Source organism: Electrophorus electricus, chromosome 22 (assembly GCF_041902795.1).
Source record: "Electrophorus electricus isolate QZ-2024a chromosome 22, ASM4190279v1, whole genome shotgun sequence".
NCBI lineage: Eukaryota > Metazoa > Chordata > Actinopteri > Gymnotiformes > Gymnotidae > Electrophorus > Electrophorus electricus.
In genome coordinates this window covers 7,875,298-7,896,379 of record NC_137518.1, presented here as the reverse complement: position 1 = coordinate 7,896,379, position 21,082 = coordinate 7,875,298, and the positions used below count along the sequence as shown (strand labels likewise).

The following is a 21,082-nucleotide window of genomic DNA, read 5'->3' as shown; positions in this document are numbered from 1 at the left end:
CAGTTACACTGTTTCATACGTTGTGCTCGAGCAGTAGAGTTGGGAGCAAGATGCATGTCTCCCTGGGATTGAACAATGATCCGCGACCTCTAGCGGCAACAAGTTATAGTGGTAACAGATTTCATCATTGTCGCAATGGTGATTTTTCATGCTGGGTAGGAGCCAGAAAGGAATGTCTATATCCACGAAGGGCGAATTATATTTCATACACATTATATGAATCCTCTGAATGATATTTTAGTCAAATATGTACTAATTGATCTTGAGACAAGGCTGTATATTTAGGTCCATTATACATTAAGCCACTATAGATACCCAAAGATGATGTTTAGTACTGGATTATTGCCACTGTAAACAGTGTTAATTTTGATAAGAAATGTAACTTTCTAGAAATCTGTAATTAGCCTGGTTCCTATTCAGAAAATGACAAGTACAGTAGTAAGAAGGCAAAAAAGGCTAATTTAGGGAGGCATGATGTGAAGTTTAAGTGGAAATGATGGCGTCAAGAACACCAAAATTCCCATCAATAGGTAAGTTACATCACTGTCAGTAAATAAATTGTAGTCTAAATATTCAGAATTTGGGCCAACTAGCAGTACTTTTGTTTAGTCTAAAATAGCTAGATTTCGTTTAGATACAGATCATTTTCAATATAAACTCATGTAATGTCTATTTGCATGTATTGCAACATTTTGTGACTCAAGAGAGAATGTAAACAAGTGTGGTCAAAAAACATCCATACCTTTTCTTTTCACTGTAAAAAATATTAGCCATGTCCCTATTTTTTCTTAAACAATAGACATTGTCAAAGTACCTTGACAAAAATCTAGATCCAGTTCCATAAATAATCCCATTTTATAAGAACCAGAGCCCATTCTCACACAAGCAGCACTAGAAAGTGTAGCATTCTCCAACAAGCCAAAACTGTACATTAGGAATTATTCTGGTCAGTAGCTTGTCACTTTACAATACGACAAGTACAAGTCTGGGTTGTTACATACCTTACCTGATATTAGTAGGTATGTATATTTCTCTTATTGGACTCGGTATGGATTTCCTGCTGGTTAAATAGACAGAGCAACTGCTGAGATTCTATTAAGGGCTTGTGTTATAAGCCTTTATTACACTACAGAAATACTTATTGTTAGATGACCAGTCATAAATTATAAACAGGATATAAGATCAGTATATGGTAATAAGAAACACTAGGGAAATTTGCACAGCTTGCTGATATAACATGAAATACAAAATGCGAAGAAACTAGCATTTTCAATGCCTTATTAGCCATGTGACCTGCTGAAAATGCAGTGCTCTTTAAGGGTGTTACATTAGTTACACTTCAAACATTGTACTATTTTTGGCAAAATGAAAAGGCCTGGATACATTAAGTACACATAAATCTTCGTCTCATAACGCAAGACACACAAATAATTAATAATCAGAATAAAAATTAGATCAGAATGTCACTACAGATTATTTTTATAACATGTTTAAAATTATTTCTCCTCCAGTCACAAATATTTTCTAAACAAATTTAAATATGAATATTTATATACACAACTCATGCGAACCAAATAAGCAATCTGAAGCCATTTATTTTCTTTAGTCCATAGGATGTTCATTAATAAAATACAACCTGACCAGTAGTACATTTTTCAATGGTAGTGATAAATGCTTGAGTACTGAACTTTACATTGGCATGTACAGCAGCTACAATAATAAAACTTAAATGTGACAACAAATAAAATAAAGCACTTCACATCACTGCATTTTTTGAGGGGCAGGGGATATCAAACAATGCAGGTGGAGTCGCACTACAAATCCAAGGAAACAAGCATGAATTGGGTAAGAAAGTATTTACGCAGTATCATTAGTATCAAATCAAATCTTTAACGATATATACAATTAAAGAATACTTATACTGCACTTAGCCTGTTTATCATTTTTGCTATGAAAAGTACAGTATCACTGGGACACGATTGCAAGTCAGAGAATATGAGGAAAAGAATGAATACATTTATGAATTTAGGAAGAGATCTGTCTGGTTCAAACACACTGTTCTTCTAAATGAAGTCAAAGATGCAGGGGCCCTCAAAGCATTATACCAAAATCACATCTCTCAACTTCACTACATAACCTAAAGGCAGTAATTTTCAAACAAAATTAAGACACCAGATACTATAACAAAGTAGAAAATCAGCATAATCAAATTCATAATTAAGCTGTTAAGATGAATGCATCAGAAGAATTTCTGATGCAAACACAGAACACAGATTTAATTTTTCCCACCCTATGAGCCTACTTCTTCTCTTTCTTCTTGTCCTAGAATAAAAATCAGAACATAGGATTACAAAAATTAATAAGTGAAAACTAATATCTAAATAAAATACTTCAAAGCATCATCAGGAATATATTTTAAAAATGGTCAAATGGATAGTGTGATTAACTGTATCATGTAACTGCATGAAAGTCTATGTAATAAAAAGGTACACCACAAATTTACCTTCTCATTCATAGCAAGAATAACCATGAGCTTTCTGAAGATGGTCACAAAATCCAGGAACAGATCCACACAATGCCTTGATAGAAAAAGTTGAGCAACATATTTATACGCTGTCAGGTAATTTGCAATTATTATTTTAACTGTTTGAGGCATTCAAATTCTTAACATTTAAGACACTGCTTATACTTAATTACTTCCAAGATAAACAGAATTAAGCAAATCTGTGAACTCTTGGCTACGCCACACAATTAAGGAACCAGTTAGATTCTAAACTGTCATGAAAGTGAAAATTGCTTTCAATAATAAATCAGTCATTTAAAGCATTAGTTTGACTAAATTTGGACAACTCCCTTCATCTCATATCCCATCAAACTTCAGAGCAATTTAATCAGGTAAGTAAGAAGTATTCTTTTCTGAAGTACAAAATTTATGTTCAATTTCCCTTTCCATCAGTCAAGACTTGATGTTTTCTTACCAAATGTAATCCTTGTCTCCCATTTCTGCCTTCTCAACAATGAGTTGAGTGTCAAACAACACAAATCCACACATAACAGCCAGACCAATATAGACATGAGCCTGAATGAGAAGGGAAAAAGAGGGGATATGACAACAATTAGACAGTTAACCAGTAATGGGCAACTAGCTTACTTACTAACCTCTTTCAAAGGTGTGTATACAACTATATGGCAAAAAACATTCTAAATTTGACTTTGTTGTTACAGCAAATTTGAATTCTACAACAGCAAAACTCACAATAAATGATTAATCAAATGTTTTACTTTCATTTTTAAGCCCTTTTCACTTCAAAGGGGAGAACTCTCTATTTTGGACAGATCCACATTTACGGCATTTAGCTGACGCTTTTATCCAAAAAAAAGTTGTTGCGGTAACATCATTATTCTACATTCTATATTATTCTACTGTGTTTCAAATGACCTGCTGACAATTGACTTGATGTCTGCTCAAATCAAGCCATAGCTCACAGATTAGGTACACCTGCATAGTGAGCCACATATATGGTGACGCATGATGCATTGCTGTTTGCACTGAGGAAAGCCCAACATGTATAAACAATTGTACTTCATTTTATGCACTTTTTTTCAGTGTCTGTACAGCTCTAATGTAACAAATGGATGTAAAATCCAGACTTGTATGAACTTCAGTTTTGTTCAGTGTGCAAGTCTTTTTTGTTGCACTGGAACTTTTTGCTTGATTACCACACAAGAGAAGAAAGGACAGAGAACAGTTTTGTAAGGCGTGAACTATTAAGATCAAAGCCTAAACACTTTTGCCCTACCAGTCATCAGATGCTCAGCAGACACAATAAGCTTTCCAAAAGTACTGCTAAAAGCTGTCAACACCAAAACCAGAATATATTTCAGAGTGCATGGAGCACACCAAGATCCAACATTTAAAGGCAGTATGCCAGCTGGAAGGGGGATGTGTGTGTGCAAGGGTCCTAAAAAGTAATGAGATCCATGTATAAGCAATAGGTCAATGGGAACATACTAGACAAGACCCAAGATCCAAACTCTATAAAGTATAAAGAAGCTGGAAGACGTATTAATACACAGTATTTAACATTATTAAGTTGTCACACTCTGTACATGGTAGAAAAAATGCAACAGCAGGACAAACACCTGGTATTTAGTATTTAGTCTATATTTGCATGTGGTATGTTACAGGTATATCCAACAGGCTGCCATACTTTAAATTACCCATACTAAAGTTATGATAACTATTTTGGCACTAATGTTGTATTCATAAATAAGCTGTCCATAAGATGATAAAATGTATGACCACTGGGAGGACAGCTGTCTCCTCAGTCTACCTTTGGTAACATGGACCTTGGTTGGGGGTAAACACAACTGTTTGAGTTTGGGGCAATTATGTGCCAACCAGAGGGCAACGATCTGTCCTTAAATTATTTTTTTTTTCCATTAATTTAAAATAATATTTAGTATTTTAGTAAATGGCAAAAGAATAACGAATTATATTTGTGTAATAAAAGTTTATCAATACCATGAACATTACTAAAATGTTAATTTCTTACTCCAATGTTAACCTTAAGTGTTACTGATCAATACACAAAATACCCAGCTAATAACTACTCAGCAAGTCAGACACAGGGTGCTCTTGAAAAAGGCCAAAGCAAAGACCACACAATACAAGACACCCTAACATTCAACAAAAGTACAAAATGGTGGTACAATTGCCTGTACAAGGAATGACAGCCCATTAAGTGTGTGTGTTAGGTAGGGTACCCTTCTTTGTGTCACTTATTGTTGTCAATGCAATGTTATGACACTGATGGGTAGTTATTTAATTCAATCTATCAGTCTGTACTAGGCAATTTTCTTAAATGCATCTGAAAATTGTGTCAGTAACCTTTTTTATTAAACACTTGAGTATAGCTTGTTAAGCAAAAATGCTCATTGTTCCTAGCTGAACAGTCAAATGAAAAAGTTATACCTTAAAGAGCAGGACCGACCCTACAAACATGTTGATTAAAGAAACCAGCATCAGAATAGACAGTCCAGACATCAGAGTGCCTTAAAGGGAGAGAGAAAGAGAAGAAAATAAACTGGTGGTAAATTACTGCTTATACTATTCACAAGAGACAAGCAGAACACTTTTTTTTTAATGTTTGAAAGCAAATGCAAGTTAAATAAAACATCTGGAGCAATCAAAGATAAGTTTTCTTACCTCCGAGGAAAAGGTAACTCCTACGCTGGGCAAAGAGGGCACTCAGAGTGAAACAGGTGAAGATGACTGATGTGCCCAATAAAGCCATTATGATGATGCTGCATGCACATAAAGATCCAGAAATAATTGCAATGTACCTAATTTCCCTGTTTCTCTGATTGAAAGTAGGTAATAGTTCTCAACAAGTGTAGCATAGTAACTAACTTTAGTATGCCAACTTTACATACTTTTATATCCGTTTGTTTTTGTTTTTTTGGTTTTTTTTTGTGAGAAAGACAAACAACTGAACAATAGAAAGTCCCTGAAAACATTTTATGATCAAAAGATGTTGCATCTACATTTATGTACAATCTGACACACAATTTTGGTATGTAATTAAAAGTAAAAAATATCAGAGATTTCTGACTCAAAAAAATCATCAATATGTATGCTCATGTTCACAGATCAATAAATAAGGCTACACATTATACATTATCATAAGACAGCATTTAGATTCTAACAGAATCTTTGTGCTCCCTCCTCTATAACCTGTAAAACAACTGTTCCATTGGCCACAATTGGGTCTTTGGAAACCCTGACTTAATAAAGCACATTGAGTGAGCATCACAAAATGTACTTATTTGTTTCCTGTGGTTTCCTGATGGATGTGCATGCAATTTCTTTTTGTCTTCTTTCATAGTGACAGATCAGCAAATGGCTACTTGTCAGAGGCCAGTGCCCCACTGGCAGTGGTAACAAAGCTTTAAGGCAGTGGTAACAAAGCTTGCTACTGGAAATCTACTTTCCTTCTCAGTTCCAGTCTGTATTGAGCACCTGATTCAGTCAATCGGGGCTTTGAAAGGCCCTATTTAGCACATACGGCGTGTTAAATGAGGGTTGAAACTAGGGTTGAAACTAAATGTTGGAGAGCACTACTTTAAAGGAAAAGCCCTGCAATCTGTTTTGGAATTACCTTGGGTTGATGGTAATGACATAGTCCATTGCAGGTCCAAGTCCAACACCTGTATGAGAGATTGGATATTAAAATGTGTGCGAAATGCACTTCTATATACTCACTGGGTAAATAATTGTATGTTTGGAAGATATAGGCATATACCAGAAAGTCAATTTCACACACAAGCTTGTCCCTTGAAAATGGTTTTTGAAAACAATGGGCCTCATTCACCAACCATTCTTAAAACATTTTTCAAAAAGATTCTGACATTCAACATTGTGACCTTGGGATTTGTAATTATCTAAGAACAGAATTTGTGCACATGCTAAAAAATCCAGAATTGTTATGGGAATAAAAATCATCTTTGTTGGCACAACATAAAATATGAAAATAGTTGGCCTAAAACAAAAACAAATATGCTGCATCACTAAATATTTTGTGTCCTTTAACAACGCATAAATTTGTGTCCAAAAAGCATAAATTATGTGTCCAGAACAAAAAGCATGAGTTTTGCTCAGCCAGTCAAGCTGGATTGCTGAAATTATTAAGCATGCGAAAAGGAAGTAGGAAGAATGTCTTCGTGACACATTTTCTAGATTTCTACAGCCAAGTTGCAAAGCCTAGGCTGCAGCTGAGGTTGGGTGGGTCCTTGGTAGGATTGTCCTATGAAGAAACCTTTTATTGGTCACACAAATGGAAGTCTAACAAGGCTGTGTGGTGTCATCACCAGAAAGGTTGCCATTCAGTTTGCATCCTCTTAAACATTCCAACTTCAACCTAAAGTGTTTACTAGGATTAAAAATAAACTACGCTACCACACTAAGTATAATGTATGCTAGCTTGGTTAGCATTTGCTATGGCAGCTAGTTAATATGCCAAGAAGTATGATAAACTACACATATATAGACCTATAGCTATATACTCCTGATTAAAATACAATATAACAACAAATGCTTTAATTAAATCAATCATCTTACATTTTACAAATTAATGTATAATAATTCAAGTATGTTACCTCAGCTGCAGCATAGGCTTTGGAATGCAGCTGATACTTCACAATAAAAGAGACTTCAAACAAAGGGTGACTCTCACATTCAGAGAATTATGTTCTACTCAGCCAGCTAGAAAATCCCAGCTGCACCTCAAATTACCGATATGTACTGCGTTAGCTGGCTAGCAGTTCATATCTGAAAGTTGCATTTGAACAGATTTCATTTTAACAGCTTAAACATTACTGTACAGACTAACACTAGCAAGACTAATGTTTGTTAGCTAGTTTGCCTTTTACTGGCTAGCCAGCTAACAAGCCAACTGTTAACTAACATTAAATAAACTCTGCAAGTGTCATTGTCACATTTTACTGTTTGCCTTTTGTCAACAAACCATCTAGCTCATATTACCTAATGTTAGTTACCTAAACTGTGTAATGTCACTTATGTTACGGTTTAGTGTTTTCTAGCCATCTAGCTAATATTTGCTAGGTAGCTAAATTTGTGTAAAAGTATCCTACTTTATTTATTCATTGATGGATTGCTGTTTATGTGCAAATTACTTTACACTTGAATTTTACTGCAATACAAAGTGACCAGAAAATTCTGTCCAACATTTGAATTCTTCTGAACTTTGAGTCCATACCATGTTTATGGATGAGACTAGAGGGCTATTTTTAGAGTAGCTATTTTGTGTGAAAACTGCTAATTAGTAATATGTTTTGTACAACTATATAAAAATTTAAGTAATACATTTCAAAGCAATTTTAGTTGTCAAGTCTAACTTTAAATTTAGAGTTACTTTGATATATCAAGTTCTACCAACGTGATATATTAGGTTTTGATTACAGATCTGAAAGAAATTCAAGTTGAGGTGACTTAGCAATTTAAGTTTAGCTAACCTTTTAACACTTGTGCCAACTTAAATTTGTAATTTGGGGGAGCATATCAACCTTAAAGTTGTACTAATTTAAAAAAGGCAATCAGTTAATTATTTTAATTTGGGGTTGCTTAAGTTTTTTACAGTGCACTCAAAAAGATTCTTAAGCACATTTGAGTACTGATATGCATGTGCAGAATAATTGTTCATTGCGTTAAGTTCTACACAGTGGTGTACTATGGGACTTACATGACACCATTTTTAACATTTATAATATTTTATAATAGTTTTTTATTTTAGAAAGTATTATGGTCTTGTAAAATAAACAACACTTCAAATCCCATCAACTACATTACTTGGGAACCATGCCATCCAGTAATCAGCATAATAATAATAATAATAATAATAATAATAATAATGTATTATTCCGGGTCCAAGCACGGTCTCACAAGTCTGACATGAAGCAACGTGGATACAGAAACCACCCACCATGGATACAACGTTCTTACCTTGTCCACTCTTTCCTGAAGATGCTGTGAAGGTGGTTGAGGTTACTTGACAATTAAATAAACGTGTTTTAATGAATTGGAATTTTGATTGAGGTACTTGCTAAATTAAGAAAAATGTATGGACATAGACATATATAGACTATGATATTCCCTGCCCCCTCATCCAGTCATTAAAGGGTTTAAAACGTATACAATAGCAGTCACAATAGCATATAATGTGAAAAGCTGGTGAGCAAGTTTTTGATGATGGTCTAAAATTGAATTGTTCAGTGTTGCTCTATTGTTTGTTGCACCACACTGCAATTAGTGGATGCCTTAGATCTAGTGTTAATGTATTGAATTAACTTCTAGTAACTGTTACAACTGGTTAGTGAGTGAAAGGCTATATGTATGCATACATGACATTTGTGAATGTTTAGTGAAAACATCGTGTCTCGGCAAAATTTTAAAGACAAGTCAAGGTGTTTACAATGCACTAATATATATATATAGACAGATAGATAGAGAGAGAGAGAGAGAGAGAGAGAAAGAGAGAGAGAGAGAGGAGACTGAATATAGTTATGTTATATAGACTCTGTGACCACACACATTGGCAAGATGAGAAATACATAAGAAGTTAAATGTCAGTTTGTGTGTGAGTGAGTGGGTGAGAGACAGATAGCGTTTAGGAAAGCCACAGAGGTGTGTGGGGGGCGGGGGGCAGTGTTTCGGGGAACCATAGAGGTAGGTAGGTGGGTGTGGGTGTGTGTGTGTGTGTGAGATAGAGACAGACAGAGAAAGACAGCGTTTCGGTAAGCCACAGAAGGGTCCGTGGGTGTGCACGAGTGTGGGCAGAGGGGCAGTGTTTAGGTAAAGTTAGGGTTTGTGAGTGTGTGTGTGTGTCTGTGTGTGTGTGTGCTTAGTTTGAGAGTATTTGGTGAGGTAAAAAGATAAGAACAGTACTGTGCTACACTAATGGCCTGCACTGATTATATGATACTATGAAATAGGTAATTGTGCACTGTGGAGCCTCCCGATGTCATACGTGGCTCAAAACTTTGCAGGCAACATCAGACTATCATTAGTCTGATGTATGTCTGTAAATTGTATGTATGTCTAAATTTCTGTGCTGATGTGAACTACATTTCCTGACATTTTTGTTAATTTAGGGATTTAAATAGAAGGTGCACAAGTAAATAATTGTGAACTGTAGAGCCTCCCGATGTCATAAGCAGCTCAACCTTGGCAGCCAACATCAGACAATCTAAAGCTGTTCCTAAATTCTGCCTATTTAGGTATGAAAACACCAGGCTTACGATTATAAGCAAAATAGAAATACTCCACTGTAGAGCCTTCCTGGCAATTTGCCTCAAACTTTGCAGTTTTCCTCAGAATGGAATTGTGAATATACATTTCCATTCTGGTCAATATCAGATAAACTATGATAGGATTTTAGTGAACTCACTCAGAAGTGATACTGATACCCTGTAAACAATGTATTGCGGCCACATACAGTCAAAAATTAAACATTTTTGATAATTATTTAGTTTCAGACTCTAAGGATTATTTCAAGAGCTGATTTGTGATGTAGGATTTTCATTCAGACTAGTTCAAAAAGTGTAAATTATATACTGAATGTGACAAAAATAAACATTTTTGAAAAGCACTTGCAATTGCAAAGTTGTTTGGACTCATTTGGAGTCCAAGTTGGTGTCCAGGTGAAACTATGTAGGAGATGTACTGGATTTTCTTGTATAGTACCCTGGAGTGGTCAATTGCCTAGAAACTTGAGTATGTCTTAGAGAATGCATATACATGTTGTGTACAAAGTTTCACATTAATTGGACAATCTGGGTGTGTGAGTTTCTTGCCCGTTATAGTGCCCCCTGATAAAGCAGGTGCGCCAAGATGGTTGACTTGCCCCATACCCACTTGGGGTACATGTCTAAAGTTTGGGGTCATTGCATTAAAGCAATCATGAGTTGGAGCGGTTTATGTTCAGTTTTTGCAGTGGAACCTCTGCTCCTTGATTTAACTGACATGTGAAAACTACACAGTGTAGAAATCTTCAGATGTTTTTGATGATTATTAAACCTCAGACACTTGTGAATGTCTGTATGCCAGATTTGTGTAGGTTTGGTGAAAATCCTAGGACTAGTTTGTGCTCAAAAATGTGTGTAATTTTGCATATTATGCAAATTATCTCAAAATCTAAGTGGGCGGGGCTTATGGTTCTTGAGGCTTTTTTGTATACTGGAAGACAATGACTGGAAACAAATTTTTTCTGTATGACAGTGTAGGAATTATGGACTGGAATGCATTTGAGTGCGTTGTAGTGCCACCTATAGTCCAATCTGGCTGGCGTTTTGCGCTAGAGTAGCACAAGGGACTACTACCTACTGATCAAGTTTCATGTCTGTAGGACTTGCAGTTTGGTCTGCACAATTTGTTTTACAGAGAAAAATAAGAAGAAAAATCCTACCAAAAACAAAAGGGTTCTAAAATCAATCCAAAAATATTGATATATTTGTCTCCATTGAAAAAGATCTGTTTCCATTGTGCAGTAAAAACGGTGAGAAATTTGGAATTGTGAGAAATAAAATCAGATTCAGGGCCATTATTAGGAGTGTGGGTTTAAGCCCCAAATATTTTGATGCCAGCCCTGAATGATTTTTTCCATCTCAGGTTTATTAAAACTCCGTAGTTAAAACTATGGGCACTTTAAACGTTATGCTACTGTATCCACCAGGCCACTTTCTTAAACCCCATCCTCACCAAGCATTAAAGCAAAAGACAGACAAAAACATACATACTTTCTTCTGAAAGCAAGATAAAGAGGAGGGTGCGACAGATTTTACACATTTACGATTACTGAAGGACAAGCAAAACAACTAATTTATAGATAGGTAACTCAGCTAATGACTTTTTAGTCTTGGTGAATGTAAACACGTGCTCCAATACAGTTATGTCTGCTCACAGCCTTACATAACTGTAATATCATGGTAGCTCTCTTCACTCTACTGTTCCCTTTAGATAACAATATTGAAAAATGTTTTTCAGGCAAACTCAAAGACAAAAGTTATCTTTTTAAACCAGTGTTGTGATTAATTACCACAAATACGTTTTGTGGCTAGGGGATCAAATCACTGGGGTCTGGAGTACCAATTATATAAAGGTCCTAGCAATTAATTATATTACTAAATCACAGTAAAATTTATGAATTATTTAAACCCTAATTCAAGTGTCCATAATCCCTATGGTTTTTCTACTAACTATAGTGCTTGTAGATTTTGAAACATTTTTCTTCCATCACGTTCATCACATGTAAAGTCCCATGGGGCAGGTCTTCCTCATATCACCAGATGGAAATACCAACGAGGCCTCATGCTTCTAGAACATCTTTTTGAACTACTAGTCATAAAATATCATGAAAAAAGAGAATACTAAGACACAGACTTGTGACCATTCAGAGTTGACTTGCATGTGCACGCACAGAGCGAGAGAGGAGGGGAGAGAGAAGGTCAGAAAGGGCTAGAAGAGAGAAAGAGAAACTGGGAGCCCTTTCTATGCAATAAAAAGAAAAACACCTATTCCTAACAACAGAAAGCTGGGACCTGAACATGAATCATTTTACTATTTAAATGTTTACTTTCCTGTCTTGAGTTTATTAAAGAATTATATGCCATTACATAGACCATATGATATGCAATTCATTTTTGGCTCAAACATAAATCATATTTGAAACAACAAAACATAAAACCATTAAACAACTAAGTAAACAAATGCTAAGATAATGTTCAGATATCCAGATGGAATAACCATACCTTTCCCCAACCTCCTACTGCACCCGAGCCTTCTAACTAGATCTGGCATACGCAAATAAATCAATTGATAGCATCGAATATTCTTAAAATACAATCTATCTATCCACACAACCCCACGCTGAATACACCATGGGGTTTTCTTTTGGTTAATTTTCACAACAATCATGCCTGTCCTTTTAAATGGCTCTTTAAAACATGTTTCCAGTATAAGACAACTTCAGATTGTCATAGAAAATTCAATTACCATCAGAGCAACTGCGTTACATGTTTAAACAGTATATTAAATAGCACTGAATGTTCTTTATTTGCTTGCTCACATCTTTGTACAAAAGCAGTATTTTCCCCAGCATAACTTTTTAGCCTAATAGCAATGGAGCTAATATTGTTTAGCCTTTGACATATTAGGTATATTGAAATTGTCGAAGTTGTGCATTTTGTTTTTTCAACATTTTTTCTGTATTCTGTCTCAAATAGAACCTAAGTGATGGAAAAAAGCTTGAATGTAAATGAATGCCTTAGCCCAAGTGTCTACTTCAATTTGAATCCTTAATGATCATTGTGCTTTATGCACAATTCCAGATAACTAGCATTAAACTGAACAAGTACAAATCATTCAAAAATTAGTTTAAACTGGAGGTGCATGGAACAGATAAAGCACATCTTTCTACTTGGCACATAGTTTGGCACTGCTTTTAATGGCTGAAGATAGATGGCTTTTCCATGAGATGTGCCCATATTTAATCGCTGTCTACCCTTCATTACGTCAGTTATTCTGTCACCGTAATATTCTTTATGTCACTGATTGCTGTCACTGTAATGTTCTTTACTGACCTATGAGGAAAGCAAAACCAGCTAGGATGGCGAGTCTCTTCTTCTCAGTCTGAGGGCTGTGAGGTGTCATGGCAAGCCAAGTCATCATAGCCAGCGATCCTAGCATGGACAGCAGACCACCCTGAAAGTTAAATAGAATTTAAATGTATAATAAAACAAGCAAATCAAGCAATGAATACACACTTTAAGGTTAAAAAATGCAGAGGTTGTAAATCTTACATACTTATGTATTTATGAACTTATGCCCATACATGAATGAATACAAATTAGCAAAAGTCACTGTTCTGACTGGTTTATGAAATGTCCTATGATAGTTACACCATGCAATCTATGACTATATAAAATATTAAGCTTTATAAATCTTGATGTCAGTGTAACATATTGGTAGTTGTAACAAGTGAACATATTTATTAAAATTATTATTATTTATTAAAATGTGTTAAAATTATTACTTAAACTGTTACTTGGGATCATGTTTTAGTATTATGAATAAACTGCATGTTCCTGGGTTTATATTTTGTTGTTCTGGCTAAAAATTGTATGAATGTTTATTAGCATGGAAAATACTGCACATCTTAATATTCTTTTTAAAATACCTAAGCAGAATTCACCACACAACAAAACACTGAGTAATCTAACAGAAGTAAAAGACCTATGCTACAAATCAGAGCCATGTTATAAGCCTAGCCAGCAACTTGTAAAGCCAAGTTATGTTAAATGCCAAAAGACATGAGGAGATTAAATTAGTAACTCTTTACCTGAAACAGCCTTGTAACAACATGGACATAGGCACCTGCTGCTGACACAAACATGCACACAGCCAGACTGGCGTAGACATTCTTCAGATGTTGCTGAGTTGAGCGGGAACTGTAGACAAAGCAACCCAATAAAGAGAGACAAATGAAAACAGAGAGGCAGCTTGTCAGACACACAGGTGTTAAAAAAATAATTTGCAACTGCCTTGGTGCTTGTTGTGCCATGTGCACACTAGACAGTTTTAGCCCAGATTTTGCTGCTGCAGACCAATTTTGGGCTCGGCAACAAAAACACCCCCCTGCTCAGAGACAAATTTCTCTGCACATCACCCAAGAAACTCATGTAGTGTAAGCATCTTAAACTTGTGCATAATTGATGAAATGCTCAAACAACAGCTGGCTTTAAAACAATTAAGGCTTTAAAATTGTAAATCTTGTTTTTGTAAATACCATTTGGGAAAGTAAATGTGAGAAACAATATTCATTATTTGACTTTGGGGACATTACTTTTTTTTAGTCTCAGCCATACCTTGGCTCCATAGGTGTCACTTTTTAAGATCAATTCTCAGCAGTTAAATGATCTGAATAAACAGGCTTAGATATGCAGAAAATATTAAGTTTTAGAATAGAATAGTTTTATTTTCCTCTATAAAACTCTCAAACTTATGGTTCTGTTCCATGCATATTAAGCAAGTTAGTACAATTTATTTATTTAGTGACCACCTTTATGCAAGGCTAAAAGCATGACAGGCTGCAATCAATTTTAATAAACATCTCACAAACAGAACAATAAGTTTTAAAGATCGTAAAATAAAATGTTAAAATGCTAATGTAAAAGAATAGGTTTAAGTCTAAACTTAAAAACAAACAAATAAAGCAGTCTTAATGTTTATTGGTAGGCTGCTCCATAGCCTCTGTGCTGAAACTGCAAAAGCATGCCCTTCTGCTCCAACCAAGACTGGGGATAAGCCAAAAGTAGCTGATCTGATGACCTCAAAAACCTAGAGGCAGTGTAAGGGTGTAGCAAATCTAGAGTTATGGCCAAAGGTTTTGAGACTGACAAATTTTAGTTTCACAAAGTATACTGTCTGCCTGTGTTTTTTATATCCTTTTGTCAGATATTTATATGGTAAAGTGAAGTACAATTATGAACATTTCATAAGTTTTTTTTTTAAACTTTTTATTGCTAAATACATCCAGTTTAAGCAAAGACTTAATATTTACAGTTTTGACCCTTCTTTTTAAGACTTCTGCAATTCGCCTCGACATGCTGGATATCAGCTTCTGGGCCAACTCTTGACTGATGGCAACCCATTCTTGCCTAATCAGTGCTTGGAGTTGACAACAGTTTTTGTGTTTTTGTTTGGCCACCCTCTTTTTGAGAATTGACAACAGGTTTTCAATGCAATTGAGACCTGGGGAGTTTCCTGGCCATGGACCCAAAATTTAAATGTTTTGTTCACCGAGCCACTTGGTTATCACTTTTGCCTTGTGACATGGTGCTGTCATGCTGGAAAAATCACTGTTCACCACCAAACTGCTCCTGGATGATTGGGAGAAGTTGCTCTTTGAGGATGTTTTGATACCATTCCTTATTCATGTCAGTTTTCTTAAGGCAAACTTTTGAGCAAACCCACTCCCTTGGATGAGAAGCCACCCCACAGATGAATGGTTTCAGGATGCCTCACCGTCCCCCGCAGTCCAATCTCTATACTACCTGTAGAATGTCAGTCTGTCCTTGATGTTCTTCTTGGAGAGAAGTGGCTTCTTTGCTGCCCTTCTTGACACCAAGCCATCTTCCAAAAGCCTTCGCCTCACTGTGCATAGAGATGTACTCACACCTGCCTTCTGCCATTCCTGAGCAAGCTCTGCACCAAACCCGTAGCTGGATCCTCTTTAGGAGACAGCCCTGGCACTTGCTTGACTTTCTTCACTGCAATTGAACCTCTCTCCTTGAAGTTCTTGATGATTTGATAAATGGTTGATTTAGGTGCTCTCTTATAAGCAGCAATGTCCTTGCCTGTGAAGCCCCTTTGACGCAATGCTAATGATGCAATGCTAATGATGCAATGCTAATGATGACTGCACATGTTTCCTTGGAGATAACCATGGCCATTTTGTGGCAGGGCTGAAATGCAGTGGCTGGAATGCAGTAATTTTTGTGATCCAAGTTAATTTTCATGGCAAGGAATGATTTTGCAATTAATTGCAATTCATCTGATCACGCGTCACAATCCAGAGTTAATGCAAGTTGCCACCATAAAAACTGAAGCAGCAAACTTTGTTAAAACCAAAATTTGTGCTAGTCTCAAAACCTTTGGCCACAACTGTACTATGTATGAAGGAGGTAGTCCATTGATAGCTTTAAAAACTACAAGAGAACTGTAAAATGAACCCTGACTGGACTGGAAGCCAGTGAAGGGATGCTAAAATTGGTGTAATGTGGTTCCTTTTTTGGTGCCTGTGAGCAGCCTTGTGGCTGAACTAACTGCAAACAAGCTAATTCAGTTTTATTTTAGATCCAAATACAGCAAGTTGCAGTAATCCAAGCATGACAACAAAAATGCATGAGTATGACATCATGCCTGGGAGATGAGAGAAAGGAGAAATGGTTCTATTTTAGCTGTTTTGAGTTGATTAAAGCCATACTCTAAGGTTAATTAACTGATCAAAACTGAGGTCAGGATGATAAATGACACTAAAGTTTTTAACACAGGGTTTTCCAAATTGTGAGAGGATACCAAGTTAATCTAAAATATTGGTGGTGTGATTAGGGGAAAGAAAAATTAAAAACATTTAATTATCACTTAGTTGTAAAAAAAAAAAAAAAAAAAAGTTAGCCATCCAAATTTTAAGGTCATCTAGACATTTCAGACATTCCAATGAGCATGTTTTTGGGGTCAAGAGGAGATACATTTGAGTGTCATTGGCATAACAATGAAATATTTTACACTTCCGAAATATGTTGCCAAGGGGTAGCACATACAGTGCAAAAAAGGACAAGCCTTGATACTGAGCCTTGGTGGACTCCATAGCCAATCTTGGCAATGGATCAAAAACAACTGCCAATAAGAGTACAATAATCAACAGTGTTGAAAGCAGCACTCGGTTCTAACAATGGCAACTGCCTAAATTCCAGAATCAACATCAAGTAATAAATTAAAAGTTTTAATACAACAGACTACTATGAAGAGCTTTAACCATAATGAAAAGTTTCATGAATATCACTGTTGTTCCAATAAGGTAACAGCTGTGCATTAACTACCTTTTGTAGAACTTTAGAATAGAAATATCATCTTTGAAATGGGGCAGGGTGTAAGGGGGGCGGGGGGCTATAAAAGTACCTCACCAGTGTTTTCCAGGCGCAAGCGGCGTGATTGGCAGCTGTTTCAACAAATAGAAGACACCTCACTTGCCTTATTTGTTTACCCACTACTTGAGCTGGTCACATGTGCATCATGTAATATTGCTTTGTGTTCTAAGTCAGATAAAGGGTCGCACATGCATCGGTTACGACAAACAGCATTACACGCATTAATCAATATTGGTTTTACTTAATTTGATCACCAATACTATTGGATATCATGGAAGAAAGAGGCTTATTTTAGCTGAAGCTTATGTGGAGTTATCTGTGTGCTGTTGTGAGTTCGAAACAGAGATAGTTCAGTGGCTTCCAGCATGGAATAGCTATGATGTTCGCAAATTACTGGATGTTTCCATTCACTTCTGGAAAAATTCTACAAATTGTAAGTATAAATGAGAAAGCATGCCATTTTACAGTATTTTCCCCAGCATAACCTTTTAGCCTAATAGCAATGAAGCTACTATTGTTTAGTCTTTAACAATGAACCTAATATTATCTTTTAGTATGTTGTTGAACATTGTTGCGATGTTTTAGCCAAAACAAATGTAAAAATTCTTGCACACTTGATGTATAGTGACTGATGACTGTGTGCATTTGGAGAGGTGTTTGGGCACTATGGAGCTGTCTAGCACACCTAGTGGAAAATACGGTGTAGCTACTTAATAATTTCATGTATATGCCACAAAATGGCTCATTTTATATTAGAATTTCCTGGTGAATCAGGGAATGTAGAGAATGACTGAAAATACAGCATCCAAATACACATTATAAACCCCAAAAATAAAAGGCACTTTTGTATACAATTGTGTGTGTGTACAATTTCAGATAACTAGTGTTAAAGTGAACAAATACCTACTTTTAGGTAACGTGTGTGCATTCACATACAAGGTTGTAAGAAATCTGTGCATGAGCTTTGGGGATGGTGTATGAAGCAATGCAGGAAAGTAGATTTAAAAATCTGAAAGTGGATTTAATATTTGCAAATGTCTTCAAATACTTAAAAAAAAACTGCAAACATCTGTTTATTTATTAATCAATAAATACATTTGTGGGTTTTCTTTTCCGTGTTTATGTTAAATGTAACAACTGTGATTCCAGTCTTTTTGATCATGGCATTAAGAGACCAGCAAATCCCACTTTTGTGTTTCTGCAATTTATTTATTCTACATGAATTACTGATTTTGTAAACAGAAGCAATAGCAATCTGGGGGAATAATGGGAGGGAGGGAGAGAGGAAGTAATTAAGCAACGAAGCTTAATGTAACTACTTACATTTGTGAGAACTTGAAGAGTGCATCAAAGTTGATGTTGCGATCAAACACATTCATGCTTACGTTAGGTTGAAAACCTGAAATGAAAAACAAAATAGCAGTTCATATTTTTTGCACTGATTTGAATTTTTTTTTTAAATATATATGAGAGAGAGATTGAGATCTGCTGCTATAAATTCAAAGAGGTGAACAATACACTAAACCAAGTAGTGTGGGGGCATTTTTTTTCCAAGTCAACAGTTACTTTATTACCCTCCTATTCCTTGATTAAAAACCATTATTTTATACAAATGAGCTATTACAGCCAATAAAGCACTTGCAAACAGGCAACCTCAAACCCACCGTCACTTGGTCGGACCTGCACTTTTACAGAAATCCGATTAAATAATTGGCACATATAAGTCATGTTGGTCACTATAATGGTATTTTGAAATGGTATCTATTGTATAATGTCAATTTCTCCAAGTTGGTGTTGCAGGAGTGGTGCTTTATTTTACTGAAAAGAGTGGATCCTGGGCTAAGTAACTAATCAGAATACTATTGGAAACACTGAATAACGTCTAGCAAAATCACAGGGATTTAAAGAGTCAAATAAATTATTATTTTTATCAAATACCATGCAGTACTGACTTTCAGGGTGCCAAGTTAAAGTAAGTGCTAAATATACTTAACTCAATCTTAAACCTCAATCATTTGAAAATCATTTGCAGCAGTTTAAAGTGTTTTCAGGATGATTTTCCCCCTCAACTGCCTGGTTTGAGAGTTACATCGGCTACATTAAAGTTTTCTATCGAGTATAATTCTTGCATCATATGTAGGCCTTACTGTACATTTGCTGCTCCAGCAGATTCTTATGCAGAGTGATTTACAAATGCAAGTAAAACCAAAAATTTTACAAAACGCACTATTTTAAACAACTCTGAAAACCAATTGTGTTTTCGTCCTTTTTGAAATTCTAGAATTATTTTTCCAAATGTGGCATCTGCAATGTTACATTTTGTCCATGTCGTGCGTCCCGAGTGCAACACTAATCGAGTGGTAGCTATCTTTATTTTCGAGAAGTCACAAAGTATCTAATGTTAAATATGTATAACATGTTTGTAAAATCAGAATACAGCAAAACCGCATGAAAAAAGAAAAAAAATATATAATATATATATATATATATATATATATATATATATATATATATATATATATATATATATATATATAAACTTGTCCAAGCACCGTAGTGACTTTAATAATGAGCAATACTTAATTTAGCGTACAATCAATTAACCAAAACCTCAACATATTCTCCACGATACTTTGCGACTTCTCTAGTTACTAAACGGGCGGCACGCCTATGGGAATAGCTATCTTAGCTAACGTTATCTAAGATGAGCTTGCAAAAACACAGCTAGAGCTAAGTTAGCTAACTAGCTAGCTAACGTCACTGAGCAAGTCTTAAAAACATAACGCCAACGTTAGCTGGCTAGCTGTCGTTATACGACCATCTCACTGGCAAGATCAACACAAGTTTGAAATTAGCTAAGATATGTAGAAGTAACTTAATAAGTGGGCGTTTACCCAAGCGACAACATGGTTCGCTGGCTCACATGAACTCTGTTAATGACAGCAAGTTTCGAATTGCATTTGACAAACTGGCATTACACGGCTTGCTTTCTATTTTGGTGAGATTAAGTCAGAAAGTTGTCAGCTATAATGGCTAACCTAGTTATCTGGATAGCTACCGGGCATAACCCTTAGTTAGTATTACTGATGTGTTCCCATGGTGATTTCATTACATTTAGAGTTTCTGGCTAGTATAAACATGTCAGTAGCCAGAAAACAAACAGTATTAGCTGGCTAGCCAGCTCTGGTTTTCTATCCATATGAAAACAACTAGCTAGCTAGTCTTAGTTTGCTGTTTTAAACTGACAGTGCTGTAGCTGAATGACGACGTAGGTTGGCTAGCTAGCTGGATATCTTATTTGTCCAAAATTTGCTTATATGTCTAACCTTTATCTTAATGTGTCGGCGTCGTGTGTAAATTAGGACGAAAGCAAAAATATGCTAATAACTAGCTCGCTAGCTAGCTACTTCGGGCTAACCAAATACATACATACGCCAACTAGCTAGCTAACATGTAAGAACAAACGGAACCAAACAAAAGTAACATTTGCTCGCTAGCTAGCTAACGCTAGCTATGCACTACCGTTTTGTCAAACTGGCTCACTGCTATTAAGCCAAAAGCGAAGCTAGTTTTCGATCTTTCAAGCAAGAATATATGTGTTCGAAAATAAGTGCATTTACCACACAAACATTAATTTGTCTCGTCTTGATTTGTATCGAGGAAATTCCTTCACTTTCGCTCGTGTCCTTTCCGCCTTTTTTCAGCCTCTGCCGTAACGAGAAAATTCGTGTTTGACACGTAGCTATGTTTAGAGGCGTAACTAGCAGGAATTACGTATCACATCATCATGGCAACGAGCCTGTGGTGTACTTATTAAAATAACCTCCTTTGTGAAATGTGTTGTTTATTGCACTTTGTA

The 21,082-nt window shown here is 35.8% G+C and overlaps 1 protein-coding gene across 1 annotated transcript; it reads right to left on the bottom strand.

Annotated features, from left to right (window-relative positions):
- Window positions 1-1,575: 1,575 nt before the first annotated feature.
- Window positions 1,576-21,000, bottom strand: tmbim6 (transmembrane BAX inhibitor motif containing 6). Its single transcript, XM_027001962.3, has 10 exons — window positions 20,844-21,000; window positions 18,547-18,622; window positions 13,914-14,022; window positions 13,156-13,276; window positions 6,162-6,210; window positions 5,210-5,307; window positions 4,976-5,055; window positions 2,979-3,079; window positions 2,504-2,579; window positions 1,576-2,322 (listed from the first exon to the last, which is right to left on the bottom strand). The coding sequence occupies exons 2-10, from the start codon at window positions 18,600-18,602 to the stop codon at window positions 2,299-2,301; spliced, it is 714 nt and encodes a 237-aa protein (XP_026857763.2). The 5' UTR covers window positions 18,603-18,622; window positions 20,844-21,000; the 3' UTR covers window positions 1,576-2,298.
- Between the last annotated feature and the right edge of the window lie 82 nt (window positions 21,001-21,082).